This window comes from Melanaphis sacchari, unplaced genomic scaffold, assembly GCF_002803265.2.
Source record: "Melanaphis sacchari strain LSU unplaced genomic scaffold, SCAv2.0 Contig538_pilon_pilon, whole genome shotgun sequence".
Taxonomy (NCBI): domain Eukaryota; kingdom Metazoa; phylum Arthropoda; class Insecta; order Hemiptera; family Aphididae; genus Melanaphis; species Melanaphis sacchari.
In genome coordinates, this window is record NW_020271370.1 from 2,167 (window position 1) to 18,587 (window position 16,421).

Genomic DNA, 16,421 nt, shown 5'->3' on the forward strand with positions numbered 1-16,421 from the left:
AAAAAAAAAAAATTATGAGATTGGAAAAATGTATACATCAATTGCGCCGATCAGTATTTCAGGGCATCGCCCATTTGCGCCAAAATAAAAAAAGGTCCTTTTTTTCCGATCGCCTATTTGCGCTAAATTTACCTGTATATATTACACGATAAAATATTACAGTTGCTAAGTTTAAAATGCGTGTCATGTAAGTACGAACTAAAAATCTAAAAACTTTAAGTGCAATTTTCTGCGATTTTTATTGAATTTACTCATTTATAAAAGTAAGTTACACAAACTATTGTCAAATTTCACATTTTTATTCTAATAATTAAACAAGTAGTTTTGAAAAAATTATAATACAAGTAAAAATGTGAATTTTGACAATAGTTTGTGTAACCTACTTTTATAAATGAGTAAATTCAATAAAAATCGCAGAAAATTGCACTTAAAGTTTTTAGATTTTTAGTTCGTACTTACATGACACGCATTTTAAACTTAGCAACTGTAATATTTTATCGTGTAATATATACAGGTAAATTTAGCGCAAATAGGCGATCGGAAAAAAAGGACCTTTTTTTATTTTGGCGCAAATGGGCGATGCCCTGAAATACTGATCGGCGCAATTGATGTATACATTTTTCCAATCTCATAATTTTTTTTTTTTTACCTGTGATTTTCGGCGCATTTGATATATACCCGGTTTTCTTAGTTAAAAAGTAATTAGTGAAACACGGTATTATATTATAGGTAGTGATGGCGTAAAATAATATATTTGATTTGATATTTTTTAGCAGTCTATAATATAAAAAGTACTTTCGGCAGCGACGACTGTTGTTATATACTATAATATTATAGAGTGTATTGTGATGATTGCTATCGCACAATAAATCGTGTAATCTATTGACTATTTATAATAATATTATATTTTAATTATTATTAATATATGAATTTTTTTTACGAAATGCTTCAATTTTATAATTTAATAAATAATATGTATAACCTTATTACAATATTTTATGATCAGGTAATAAAGTTTAAAGTTATGTTACAAAATACTTACTAATTTTATTTAACTTACTAAAAAACTTAATTTTCTACTATTCAAACTAGGTGAGGAGAGGAAAGGTTGTAAGGGCACCAATACTTCTTGCGCCGGCCCTCATAAGGATAAACTTTGGAAAACCATAGGTGCAACGAATTGAATCAGCCAGGTAATTATTTATTTTATTTAAATACATTTTTTATTTTTAACTGTTCATTTATTAAAAAAAAATAAAGTATAAGTATAATATGTTACAAGTTACCTAGAGCACGGATTTTAATGCACTAAAAAGTTTCAATATATACCATATAATATGCATTCAAAATCGTAAAAATATGTAACAAATATGGAAATACGCGGAAAATTTATGAAATGAATATGTAAGAAAATTTTAAATATTTATAAGAAAAATATTATTTATTTCTAATTTTTCTTCAGTAAAGCTGTGACATTTTTTGTCAATATATTTTTAAATACAGATGAGAACGATCGTTCGTTGTCAACTCAAGTGGTTGGGACATATTTGAAGGAACTATAATAGTTAAATAGGAATATACAGACATACAGTAGTACAGGGGTCGGCAACCTTTTTAACCACAAGGGCCATTTTTTTTTTTCAATTGTTCATCAAGGGCCACATTAAAAAAAAAAATTACATATTATGATATAATACTTATAATTGTATTGCTATTATGAAACGGTTAGATAAGATTTTATTTATAAAGGAAAAAGAATTATATAATATTGAAAATTATATGAAAAATGTTATTAAACAAAAGTAAAACACAAAAATTAACCACCATTGTGCGGGCCATCAAAAATTGCTTTGCAGGCCGCGGGTTGCCGACCCCTGCAGTAGTATAATGGCTTAAATTTTTTCTTTTATTTCATTAATAAATTATTGAAATGCTTCCATGGAATGTCATATTTAAAGTTTCTATACAGATATTTTATTTACTGCTATCATTAAAATTTCCAAACGAATATGCATAAAATGTTAAGTCATTGACAACATTATACTATCTTCAAATTATATTTACAACTTTTAAAATTTTTTTTTTTACTATTGATACAATTTTATTTTATACTTATTTTTAAAATTTTATTTTAACTCATTGCAATACATTTTGAATTTCGTAAAATTGTCATTAAACACGCAAATAAAAAAAAATTATGATTAAAATAGTCTATTTAGTTATTTTTTTAGTTTATTAAGCTCAGAATATAAATCGCGTGGCAATCATTATAAATATAAATATTTTTGTGTTTACTTAAATACAAAAAAATAATCAGTTCTTTAGGACAGTCCTTACGTACACGAGCTTCAGCGGTCTAAAATTTCATTTAACTTTCAAAGAATTATCAAACTTATTTGTTTGTTAGTTATTTTTAAGCTTATTTAATTCTTAGCCATTCTCAAGCTTATTTATATAAGTTATTATAAAATTAATAATTTGAAATTTGTTAATTGTTAATAATCATGATGCCATTACCACCAAAAACTTTCACATTTGAAGGAACAGTATATAAATGGTGTACGCGTAGCAAAGATATTAATGGATCCATAATATTGTGTTACATCCAGTAAAAAAGGTACGTATCTAATTATTCTATCAATGAATAATTCGATTTTAATAAGTTGACATTAATATATTTATTGAATAATATTATATTATAATTTGTACCTAGTTTATTGTGTACGGATATTCAAAAAATCTGTGTCTTAGTGGCGTATTTAGGAATCTGTTGCCTTGAGTACACATATTTTTTTAATGCTCTCTTCCCTTATCAGTATTTTCTAATGGCAATTTTTTTCACCAATAAAAAAAAATCTCACAACACCTGTGATATGGATGTATAATATGATACAGTGCAAAAATCTATAAGATATCCCAGAATGTTGAATATCATAAGTACCTTTTCTCAAATCTTAGCAGTACCTTTAGATAACAAAATAATCAAAGCAAATAGTAAAATGTATTCATTTACTTTTTATCTATTTATAAAATAGCGAACAAATTAAAAATCAATATAATATAAGTATTTGAGAGAAAAAAAAACAAATAGTATTAATAAATTAATATTTTTCGACGTGTTTTCAATGTTTCAAAATTTTCAATCCTTTCATCATAGTTTAATGAAGTTTTCAACATTCAAAACTGCCAAAGATTTTAGATGGTTATCATTCGTTGATGATCTGCAGAGATACTTGATGTAACCCGTTTTAATAAAAATTGATTGCACAGATTGGCTGTGTTAATATTGATAACGTTTTATTGACATTGATTTGTCTAAGTTATCGTAGTAAATCTGTTAAAAAAAAAAAAAATCCCACTAAAATTTGTTACTCCCAAAAGAGTATTGCCCTGACCAATTTCACCCCTTACAACTTCTAAATACGCCACTGGTCTTAGCTGCAAAAAATATTATATTCACAATGTAATACCAATATAATAATTTATTTTTCGTGAGTATATCGTCGATAGACAAAATTAAAAAAAAAAAAAATTATCTGGAAGAAATTTAATCATCGGGAATAAATAATAATAATATTGATATTACTCACAAATATATACGCTTTAGACAGGGACGTAGCCATTGGAGGGGTCCATGGGGTCCGGACCCCCCACCCCTCCCGAATTATCATCAATTTATTTTTTTTTATTTATTATTATTTACTAAACAATAATTATTACTTTTGAATTTTTATACTATAATAATTTGATTTTTACTTCAATAATAAGAATTATTAAAAATGCCTGTTCATTTTTTTTTAACTTGACCCCCTTCGAAACAAAATCTTAGCTACGTTCTTGGCTTTAGATATACTTTTATAAAATAATAATTATATATATATATTTTTAATGAAAAAAAATGTTGCTCAAATTTTGGAAACTTATAGATGTCAAGACATTGAGTTATTCAAATAGCTGTGTACTCTTAATATTATGTGTTGTAGTAATTATCTTTAATAATGATGTATACGTTTGTATTTTTTCTTATAAAGGATGCAGTAAACCTTCAAAATCAAGCAGTTGAAAATGGTAATGTTCATTGAATATAATTTAATATAATTAGTATTTATAGTTAAAAAAAATGTCATGTTTAATTTAATTAAATTTTTTTTTTTATTTTTAACATAAAAATAATAATATTAAAATAGATTTTCTTATATTTTAAATAATTTTTTACATTTTATTTTACAAAATTGTATGCATTTTATATTTAATAATTTTCAAAATTATATAATTGTCCTAATTCTACAAAAGTTATAAACCAATTATTTTATTTTTTTACATATATTATATAAAATTTTGTTTTGTTCGAAAAGAGAATCGGTGTTTTTTTAAATTTGGTCGAAAGTGAATTATCCGAAAAGGGACTACAAATATTTAATTTTTAATCGAAAATAGAAGTGTACTTTTTCGGTCGAAAACGGCCATGCCTTTTAGGACGTTGTTTCATTTATCACGACATTGAAATATATAGGTATACAACTAACTGTTCGGGCACGATAGTTAAAATTCCAAATTGACTTCAAATATTCTTCTTTGTTTCTAACATAATATATTACATAGGAATAGTGAATGCTCAACACCATAAATTGGAGCGTCGAAGTCATGACAATAGTGACTATTTGTCATTTGAAATCTTAAACCTGCATAGATAGTCAGAGAAACAGTTATGCCAGGTTAAAATTTGTGATAAATAAAAATTAATACATCCAAATTTTCTTGTTATCCGTGATTTTACATCCTTGATAAGACTTTAGGATCTTATCTTATCATATTTGAACAATTGTATATTTATATATTGCCAACACCGCAGCTTAACGGTTTTAAAACTTATAAATTTGCATTGTAATTTTTCAGAAGAAGAAATAGGTAAGTTAGAAAAAAAAAATGTCCTCACAAAGTGTCAATCGACGAAATTATTGGCTATTATTTTTAAATTTTTTCTTATGAAGTAAAAATATAATATTTTATAATATTTGATCCATTTTAATTTTTAATATTTGCACATAATACACATAATTATTATTTTTATAACTATTATTTTTATTTTTTAGAAACAGAAGAGAGTATTAAAGTACAAGATTTAACGAATTCTATTGGTAAAACAAAAATAAAAAACCTTAAACATTTTTATAAAAATTACTCAAATAAACCTACTATACGGGGTTTTAAATTTTCAGACGAATTGAAAAATATAAACGATCAGCCAACAAAAGAAATTAAGGAGTTGAAAGAAAGTGCAGCCCTCGCCGAAAGCCAAATAGGCATTGTATTTCAAGGTTAATATTTTAAAAATTATTTTTTCTGTTTTTTGATATTTAAACAAAATAGTTTTTAATTTATACACATAATACACATCTACACTTTTCACACATGTATATTTGTAAATTGTAATCGATAATGTAATATATTAATATTGTTTTTTTCATATATTATATTTTTTTAGATTTGGAAAATGATAAAGAATATTTAATGAAATCTAACGGTAGTATAAAATATAGAAACAAAAAAAACATTTATAAATTAATTATTCTGCCTCCATTTTTTAGAAGAAATGAAAAAAATAATCACAAATTCAGAAGAAGAAATAAATAAATTGAAAAAACAAAATGCTGTCCTAACGAGGAATTTATCGGAGAAAATATTAGGTTATTATTTTTAGATTTTTTTTTTTATGAATTATAATGTTTGAATCATAATTTTTAATATTTACACATCTACAGTTTCAAAATTTATTTATTTGTGATTAGCATTGTAACATACCTATAAATATTATTTTTATACTTATTATTTTTTTTTTTAGAAACAGAGAATGTTGTGCGAGGAATATTAAATCATAGTGGTAAAACAAAAATAAAAAACCTTAAAATTTTTTTATAAAAATTACTTAAATTAACTTAGTATACAGTGTTTTAAATTTTTAGATGAAGTAAAAAGAAATAATAAAAAATTAAAAGAAAAGATTCAAATATTGAAAGAGGGTAAAAGTGCTGCCCTAACTGAGAGTCAAATAGGCATTATATTACAAGGTTAATATCTTAAAATTATTTTTTATGTGTATTGATATTTGAACAAAATAATTTTTAATACAAACACATAATACACATCTATAGTTTTCACATATATATATATTTGTAAATTGCAATCGATAATGTAATATATAAATATTGTTTTTATCATATATTATATTTTTTTTAGATTTGGTTAGTGACAAAAAACTTTTATTGAAATATAACGGTAATATAAAATATAGAACTAAAAAAATATTTATAAACTAATTGTTCTGCCTCCATTTTTTAGAAGAAATGAAAAAAATTATATCAACATTATCCGAAGGAATAATTGAATTGGAAAAACAAAATGTACTCACGAAGAGCCAATCGGCGAAGTTATTAGGTTATTATTTAAAATTTTTTTTTTTATGAATTATAATATTTGAACCATAATAATTTTTAATATTTACGTATAAAACACATCTAAATTTTTCATACTTGTTTATTTGTAATCTATATTGTAGTATAATAATATTTTTTTTCGTATATTATGTTTTTTTAGAAGAGGAAAACCTTAAAAAATATTTGTCGGATCTAAGCGGTAATAAAAAATAATAAACGTTTAACATTATCAACAAATTTTAAAAATAACTGTTTTACCTTACTATTTTAGATCAACTTTCAGAATTCAACTTAGATGCAATGATTGAAGAGTACGATTCAGAGGAAAATGAGGCCCCTGAAACAAATCTTAAACGTCGTACTTTATGGTTCCGGACCAGAAAAAGTTTGAGGCGAATGTTTTTCTGCGCTTAGTTTATGTGTTTTCTGTGGTACAACAAAAAGTTTTGAATAAAAATTATATCTCTATAATTTTATGACTAATAAAAAGCAAGATATTAAAAAAAAGGCAATTTTCTTAACCTTTGACCTCGAATAACATTTAACGCATACATCATATTGAGGTCGACATTTTACACGTTGTTTATAACGATGTCGTAAAGGTGTGTATCAAAATTCAGCTAAGTGAGAATTTTTCTGAGCTGAAAACCAAATATGACTGGGCCATATAATATAGAATGTATTGTTCTTCTATAAAAAGAAATCAAATTGATGGTGTTATAATTTTTCCAAACATTCTTTAAGTATTGAATTTTTTGAATATGAATTCGTAGATACTAACATATTAAAACTTTACTAAAGCGTCAATAAATTTAGTATGTATAATATAAGTTTCTCATATCTGATAGTGATTACTTTATGAATTCTTTAATAAAAGTAATTAACGTTTCTAAATTAAGTAGTGTGAAAACGACAGTTTTCATTGGTGATATGAACATTAACATAATTGGTATGCTTGAAAATAACAATAGATATTTAAATTTGTTATCTGAATAAAGTTAATTTATCTCTTTTATAAATGTTTACACCAGATTACCTAAGAATTTTAATCATGCATATTTAGGCCATATATTTATTAATGGTAACGATTACCTAATAAGTAAAATTAATGCCAGTGTCATACTGATATAACTGATCACAGTACTATGTGTACATCAATATCTATAAATACTAAATTTGTTCAAAAATAAAAAACAAAAAAAAGATGATTTGTTCAGTAAAAATAAGTAGCCTTTGCGTTAATATCTCGATTTATATTAGTTGTACAATATATATATATCCAATCGTACTTGTAATACATACATTTTAACGTTTACCATAAGTTCATACAAAATTACGATGATATATATTATATTCAATAACGATAATAAGAATGCATTCGTTTCTACACCACCATTGAAGTAGAAGCATGGTGCGATTTTTTTATATGGTTTCCTCGGTAAGCCTAGTCCATGGAGTGATAATTATTTCATCGTTATCGAATTATCAAGATAAATTAATTAGTATTATATTTTAATTATTATTTATTAACTTTGCTCTTGTCTTTTTACATTTCTTCTTCATTTTTTTTTCACATTATAAGTATTGTCTTCTTCAGATATATCCGCTGACATAAAAGATCGCGTGCGAGTGCACTTCGCTATCGCAGTACATTTTTTTCCAGATCATTAATATTGGAGCCTGGCTTTAGCATTTAATTTTATTGTATAATTGTTATTCTCTACTGATATATGGACGCACCACGGTCAGACGGGGAAGGCGGCGTGATTTATACTGAAAATACTAAGAATAATATTAAACGAAAAAAGTCACACATGCAAAGCGTTAAAGGTCTATTTACACATAACGACATAACCGTTCCGTGTCCGTGCCGTCCGTTCTGTGTCCGGCGTTTTAAATTTGTTTACTTGTTATGAAATGGGCATGTTTACACATGTCCATTGTCCGTTCAGTATCCGTTCCGTCCGTGTCCGTAATTTTAGATTTGTCGGAGACAATGTTTTGGGGAATTTCACTGATACGGATATGAAAAATACGGAACAGTGTAAACAACTGTCAGTGCCAATTGACAGCTTGATCGGTTTGTTAAAAAAGTTTAAAAAGTTATTAAAAAGTTGTTTTTTCAAAGACTTTATACACCAAAATCTGAAATCATGTGTACCAATGCCGACGAAAAAATTATAGAAATGGTTCGTTCTCATATAGAATTATACGACCTTTCACACTCAAAATATATGGATACTGCTCATAAAGACAAAATTTGGAATTCTATTGGAAATGAAATAAATCTAACAGGTAAGTGGTATTTGTTAGTACTTAATTATGTATTTTTTTAGTATAGATAACATGTTTTTACTAAACAACTATTAAGAATTTATAGTTAAATTATTATTTAATTTAAAAAATTAATAAATTGTAAAAATGATAAATTTAATACAAGCATATTATAGCATATTCAAGATTATATTTTAATAATTGATATAGGTACACATTTGAAATGAACAACTGCTAGTCGCTAATGACAATAGTATGTCATTTACATAAAAAACTTTAAGTTATTAAATTTTAAAAAACACAACTGTTAAAAAATAACTTATAATTATTATTTTTGCTGAATTAATATAATAATAAGTACCTATATTAAGACGTAATACACATTAAAATTAAATAGTAGTAAGTACCTAATAATAGATGCGTTTTTATGTTGTTAAATTTTTTCATTTTGCCACGGTACAGACCCTGCTGGAAAATTAAAAAAATCTTTATATAATTCTCGTGTTGCAAATGCTGCCCGTCCAGCTCCACCGCCTTGCATAGGTATATTATTTAGATCAGCGGTTCTCAAACTGTGGTACGCGAAAGACTACATGATGGTACGCGGAACTGCGGAAGGCCGCATGGTGTTAGGATTTTTAATCATCAGTGGTACGCGACTGATTGATAATATACTTAAGTGGTACGCGAAATAAAAAGTTTGAGAACCGCTGATTTAGAGTAATATTTGAAACGGGTTCATTTATATTTTGAAAAACTTCATTGGTACAATTGCTGTATTTTTTTATATAGTTGTGAAGAACGCAAGTTGCTAAAATAATATAGTCCACATTTTCTGGTTTAGACTGTATCCTTCTGTTAAAAATACGAAATTTTTGTACTAGAATTCCAAAACAATTTTCGACTACTCTCCGCGTTCTACAAACACGATAGTTATAAATTCGTTTGGACAAGTCGTCAAGTTGCTTCCCAGGATACGGTCTCATTAAGTACGTTTTCAGTGGAAACGCTTCGTCGCCTAGTATAACGTACGGTGCAGAAATATTGGTATTTGGTAGAATTTCATCATTAGGAATATTTAATGAACCATTTTCTAATGATTTTCCTAAATTAGAATGTGCCAATATACCACCATCGCTGTTTTTACCGTAAGCACCCACATCTACTGCTATAAAATTGTAATTTGCATCTACTAATGCTAGCAAAACAACTGAAAACGTTTTTTTGTAGTTAAAAAAATTAGATCCAGAATTTGCTGGAGCTTGGATAGTGACATGTTTGCCGTCTAGCGCTCCTAAACAGTTAGGAAAATTCCAAACGTTCCAAAAATCATTGGAGATTTGTTTCCATCGTTCTTCAGTTGGTTGAGGCATAACTTCAGTCATCAAATTTTTTACTATACTTTGACAAGTGTCAATTACTATTTTATAAACTGTTGCGTGACCTAGGCGGTAACTGAAGGAAATTGTCTTAAACGAATCTCCTGTCGCTAAAAACCTAAATAAAAAACAAACATTTTTTATAATTATAAATATATTATACTTATATTAGATTCTGAGGAAGCGATGAATGTATTCAATTTACAATAATGTTTTTTTTTATTTTAATTTTTTTATTTTTGTATGTCATCGTCCGTTTGGGGCAGTAAAACTACTTCGATTTTCATCAACCTAAAACTTTAATACAATGCTTCTGATATGTTTTTACAATAACAGTTAAAAAAATTTTAAAAATAAATAGGTACAATTTTTTTTTCGACTTTTGACAACATTTATCAAATTAAAATCTAATGAAAAAAAAATTAATTTTAAACAGTGAATTATAAAATAAATATATTTTTTAAATTTTTATATAAATTGATATTTAATCTCGTTTTTTAGGAAAAATATGCAAAACTCGCTGGAATAGCATTAGGGATAACTATCGAAAATCTATTAAAAAAACAACAAGTGGTCAAGCATTTAAAATAATTAAAAAATATAAATATGATGATCAGCTTCAGTTTTTAAAGCCTCATTTACAAGAGAGGGATACTTTAGGAAATTTAAAAGATGTGAATAACGATGATTTAGAGAATTCTAGTAATGACAGTGAGGACGATGTGGAAAATGTTAGCACAGTTCAAAATATTGAGATTAATATTAGTGGCAATACAGATGGTGAAGATCAATTACCAAAAACTCCAGAATATCTATCTGCAGTTCGCAAATGTACAAAAAAACGTACAACCAAAACTCCGGAATCGGCTTCGAGTACTTTAATGAAGTATATAATGCAAAAAAGAGAAAATGATATAGCTAATACTACACAAACCCATTCTGTTGATGCTTTTTTAGCAGGCCTTTCACCCACACTCAAATCATTTACGCCATACTATTTAAACATAGTGAAATCAAAAATTTTTTCTATAGTTCAAGAATATGAAATGCAAATGATTGTAGACCAAGAAAAGAAAAAAACAACTTTTATATCACCATATCTCACACAATTGCTACCACCTCAGCAACAGTTTAGTCGAGAGTTTAATCAAAACTTTCCATCAAGTTCTGCACAACATCTTAACCACAATACGTATCCTAGTACTCAATTACAGAAAGAGATGCCATCACCGAGTGTATCAAATTATTCTTCTTCACCACCTTCTCCACAAGTCAGTCACGTTGCTTCAATTAGTAATACGAAAAATATTATAGAAACACCACATGATATTAGCTCACCAACTACATCTGATTATTCATCCACACCATCTCCACAGTTCGTTAATCAATTTGTGTCAAATAATTTACAAAACTCTACTAATGTACCTGTGCTAAACGATACTTTAACACCAACATAAACTCTGTATTCATCTCCACCACCATCTCCATTTCTCAACAAAAATATTGGTTCATATATGAGTATTACTCAAAATCTTACACATTTAGAAAGGACCCAAGATATGTTAATACCAACTTTGTCATCTTCACGTCCACAGTTTGATCGAAATATTTCAAATCAAACCAGTATACAACCGCAGCAAGAAATATACTCGAATAATAATAAATTTAAACATCCAAAAATAAAACTATACAAAAATCCAGAAGAAAATGAGTCAGTTGCTAAATATTTTGCACATTTTTCAAATAAAGATAATATACAATAATATCACATAATATAAAATTACCTACCTTTTAAATAATATGATGTTTGTTGAATTGATTGTTATTAAGTTTTTTTTTTTTAAAATTTCAAATTGCTTAAAATGTTATACACTACTTTAGATATATAATTAAGAAATATATTGTATGATTAATTTTATTATTCTCAAACTAATTAATTAAATTATAATATTGTTAAGTCAAATTGTAATTGCATACAGTTTGGTTGTAAGTAGGTTCATATTTATCTATACAGTATACATACCTCAGACAGACAGCTAATCGTTCTTTTGGTGTTATTGCTGGTCTCCAAAAAGTATCTTGTTTTTTTATATCATGTTCAATTTTACTTAATAATAAATTAAAACAGTACTGTGACATTCGAAAATATTCAAAAAATTTTGTTTCGTGATCTACCAACTCTCCATACAAAGTTGCAAATTCGCCTTCAATTTTTCTTTTTTTCCATAAATCATGAACCCAAATCCTTTTTTGTTTGTTGTTCTTTTCCTCTTCATCCAGCAGCAAGGCAAGTACTGCTAGATCTTCTAGCGATTCGTCTACACTTCCAGTCATATTATAATTTTTTTCAAATACCCAAAAGCCAAAACAACAGTGAAAAATGGAATGTAAAAAACGTGCGTGTGTTCAGTAGTTAGGTTTTAACTGCACTGAACGGACACGGACAACGGATACTGATCGGACACGGAACGGTTATGTGTAAATACTTTTGCACTGATACTGAACGGACGGTGCGGATACGGAACGGACACGGAACGGTTATATGTAAATAGACCTTAATACACCTGGCTTTATTGAGATTGAGTTTTCGCTTAATTGAACAATCGTGTGGTACTTTGGGAAGAATATAGATAACGCCCCACTGTGCAATTTACGAGTATGTTTCATAACGTATTGGGAACGTTATTAATTATTATGGTATTTCATGATCAACGTTGCTTTGTAACATAAGCACGATATCACCGGTTTGTTTTTGTGTGCTCTACAAAGTTATGAATAGTCAAGTACTATATGAAACATGTCATAGATGTTTTTGTGCAGTGCCGTCGTTAACGGATAGGCAACTTAGGCAATTGCCTAGGGCCTCGCGAAAGTAAAAATATTTAGGAGCCTCACTAAGTTTCCAAAAAAATTTAAAAATTTAAAAGTTATAAAATTAAATGTTCCTATAGTATTATATGATATGGAACGAAATATTATTTTAAATTAATCGGTAACACACTTATACTAAATACACATAGTCAATAATCATAAAATCTATATAGTCTGCGTTTAAAATAGATTTGATTAAATGGATAATAATGAAATGACGCTTATCTGTTTCTGACGAACCTCTGCTTTTATTTTTATCATTTATTTTGAACAAAGTTTTGACATAAAATACTAAATAGGCATTTGTCTTTTGTCATTGAACAAATTAACGACTCCTGACTAATATCTACAGCTTTGCGGACTTATTTTTGTTTATGTTCAGACTTATTAAGGGTAAATATTAAATTATTTAAATTATTAATAAAAATTATATATTATGTTGATAACATTAGCAACAATAATATTATCAAGTATTTTTAATATTTTTATTTTATTTTATTTCATTTATTTACTGGTGGTTTTTATATATATTTTATAATAATAATATAACAATAATTTTAAAAGATATTGGAATATTTATGCCTTTATTTTTAATATTAAATGATATTTAAACATTTTTTTTGAGTTAAATGAGTAATGTTGTCCCGCGCAAAACACTTAAAACTATGTTACGTGTGTATAAGACAGAGACAACACATGCGGGTATCACTTCCTCTTAAGACTGTTCAGTGCGGATGCCAATCCGACCTTAAAACTATTTCATTCGTTCGTTCGCTTTTATAAAGTAAACGCTGCTTTACACACGGATAAACCAAGTTTATCAACACCACCCCGCAACTCGCAGGTGTTTTATATTTAATTATCTACTTATAGATAAAAATATTCCAGTAATATGGGAGATATCATATTTATTGTATCTCATATCTTAATTGATTCTTTAACGAATACGTAGTTAATAAATATTGTGAATTTAGTATTTATAAAAAAATAGTATATTTTATTCGTGGTACGTCGAGTATCGACTATACAATCACATATAGTGATTGTTTATTAAGCATATTATAGTGCATATTTTAATATTTTTTAAGGCATAGGTATTATAGCCATATTATTAGCCTTTTTAATGACATAAAAACAAAACAATGGCATTGTTAATGCTTAATATTTATGAAATAAAATCTATAATATTTCCCAAGTAAACGATTTTTGACTATTCTTTTTTTTCAATATAGTTTTACTGCAAGATGGCGAGTAGAGATCGTGATCAGTATAGATCGTTCCCTTCAGGTCACCAAAAAAGATTAAAAAAACAAAAAAGAGAAGAATTTATTAAAAAACAAAGAGGCTCGTTAGATAAATTAGGGTTTTTTAACTGTGAAAGGTTAGTGAAATAAAAAATCTTGCAGAAATTGAAGTAAAAATAAATACTAAAAATGATGTAGTGCAGACATCTGACGAAATTTTTAATCACAACGACAACGTTCAAAATCAAACTGATAGTGTTATAAGAAGCGTAGATATGTTCACAGAAGTAAAAGTGAAAATGTTGACGAATGAAAATGACCAAGTGAGAGATATAGAAATGAATAATAGTGAATTGAATGGTAAATTAGATGATCCTGGTTATTGGCCTTCTATTATTTCTAATGATATTATAGCAACTATTGTAACTTTAGGACCAATTCAAATTAATAATTACGATTTTCCCCAAAATGATGAAAAACCAGCAAGAAGGTTCACTGAAAAATACTATTATCGACTAATGCCAAATGGAGAAAATGTAAATCGTCCGTGGCTTATTTACTCTAAAAGACACAATTGTGTGTATTGTTTTTGCTGTAAGCTTTTTAACCATTATGTTAAAAATTGTAATTTTATTTCTAATGGCATTCAAGATTGGAAAAATTTGTCAACAAGTCTAAAGCATCATGAAAATTCTATGATTCATTATGAAGCCCTTAAAAAATGGAATGACCTAAAATATCGTTTAAAAACTAATCAAGTTATAGATAAAGCGTATTTAGCTTTAATTGAAAAAGAAAAGTTACATTGGAGAAGTGTTCTTAAAAGAATTTTAGCAGCTATACATTTTTTGGCGCAACATAATGATTCTTTTCGAGGATCATCTGATAAATTGTATACAGAAAAAAATGGGAAATTTTTAGGATTAATTGAAATGATGGAGAAATTCGATCCAATCATTTCTGAACATGTTCGTAGAATAAAATGTAAAGAGACTTTTGACCACTATCTTGGACCTGAAATACAAAATGAATTGGTTAATTTAATGGCTAATGAAATAAAAAAAAAAATTATTAGTTTGGTGCAGAATGCAAAATATTATTCCGTGTTGATAGATTGTACGCCAGATATAAGTCACAAAGAACAAGTATCCATTATGTTGAGAATTGTAAATTTACATACAGAAAATCAGTCTATTGAACCATGCGTAGAAGAATATTTTTTAGAGTTTATACACTGTACATCAACCACTGGGCTAAATTTGTCAAATATTCTTATTTCAAAACTAGCTGAGTACAAAATTGAGTTAAGAGATTGCCGAGGTCAAGGATATGACAATGGGGCAAATATGAAAGGTGAATATCAAGGCGTTCAATCACGTATAAAACAAAAGAATCCAAGAGCATTTTTTACACCTTGTGCAACTCATAATTTGAATTTATTACTTGGTGATATAGCTAAGAGTTCTGTAAAAGCTATCAGTTTTTTTGGAGTGATTCAAAAAATTTATTGTGTATTTTCATCATCAACTAGCCGATGGGACATTTTAAAAAAATACTGTAAACATTTGACATTAAAATCATTATCTGAAACAAGATGGGAATGCCGAGTAAACAGCGTCAAAGCTATTCGTTTTCAAATTTCAGAAGTAATTGAAGCATTAGAAGAAGTTTCGGAAACAACAAATGACCCAAAAACTAAATATGAAGCACATTCCCTTGTTGTAAACGAACTCGAAAGTTATGAATTTATTTTGAGTTGAAAAACAGATGTCTCAAAACAGATTAAATTCATTGGCAACTATCTCAATAGAACACAAATTAGCAGTATCTGAAGAATATAATTCATTGATTGATGAATTTGCTAGTAAAAAAAGTAGAATAAAACGTTTTAATTAATACACAAATATTGAAATAATAAAATTATAATTTCAAAAGTTGTGTAAAATGTATAAGTATATTAGTTTTATACTCTTGTTTTCTATATAATATTATGTTTGAATGTTTTGAGTTTTGATAAAATTAAGATTTTTTTATGATTTTTGTATTACAAGTAAAATAAATTTATCACATATTTTTGAGTTGATCTTTTTTTAGTAAGTAATATTTATAACATTATGTATAATCAAAAATATTAATGTAAATCGTGAAAAATTATACACTTAACACCAAAAAATAACTTATTTTTCCCTAGGGCCTCGCAAAATATAGCGACGGCACTG

The 16,421-nt window shown here is 26.9% G+C and overlaps 1 protein-coding gene, 1 long non-coding RNA gene and 1 pseudogene across 2 annotated transcripts; all 3 read left to right on the forward strand.

Annotated features, from left to right (window-relative positions):
- Window positions 1-4,030: 4,030 nt before the first annotated feature.
- On the forward strand, window positions 4,031-5,289 carry LOC112599541. The gene is made up of 3 exons (XR_003114946.1): window positions 4,031-4,068; window positions 5,094-5,138; window positions 5,220-5,289. It is a non-coding gene; the product is annotated as an uncharacterized LOC112599541 (long non-coding RNA).
- Window positions 5,290-8,587: 3,298 nt separating this feature from the next.
- On the forward strand, window positions 8,588-11,850 carry LOC112599538 (annotated as a pseudogene).
- Window positions 11,851-14,477: 2,627 nt separating this feature from the next.
- On the forward strand, window positions 14,478-16,098 carry LOC112599539. Its single transcript, XM_025346466.1, has 4 exons — window positions 14,478-15,236; window positions 15,288-15,681; window positions 15,847-15,939; window positions 16,013-16,098. Exons 1-4 carry the CDS (start codon window positions 14,478-14,480, stop codon window positions 16,096-16,098), a joined length of 1,332 nt encoding a protein of 443 aa, XP_025202251.1.
- Window positions 16,099-16,421: the final 323 nt, after the last annotated feature.

Coding starts and splice junctions, on each gene's coding strand:
- LOC112599539 (XM_025346466.1), top strand. CDS start 14,478: ATGTTCACAGAAGTAAAAGTGAAAATGTTGACGAATGAAAATGACCAA. Junction 15,237..15,287: donor CTGAAATACAAAATGAATTG/GTTAATTTAATG, acceptor AGTTTGGTGCAG/AATGCAAAATATTATTCCGT. Junction 15,682..15,846: donor GAGTTCTGTAAAAGCTATCA/GTTTTTTTGGAG, acceptor TTCAAATTTCAG/AAGTAATTGAAGCATTAGAA.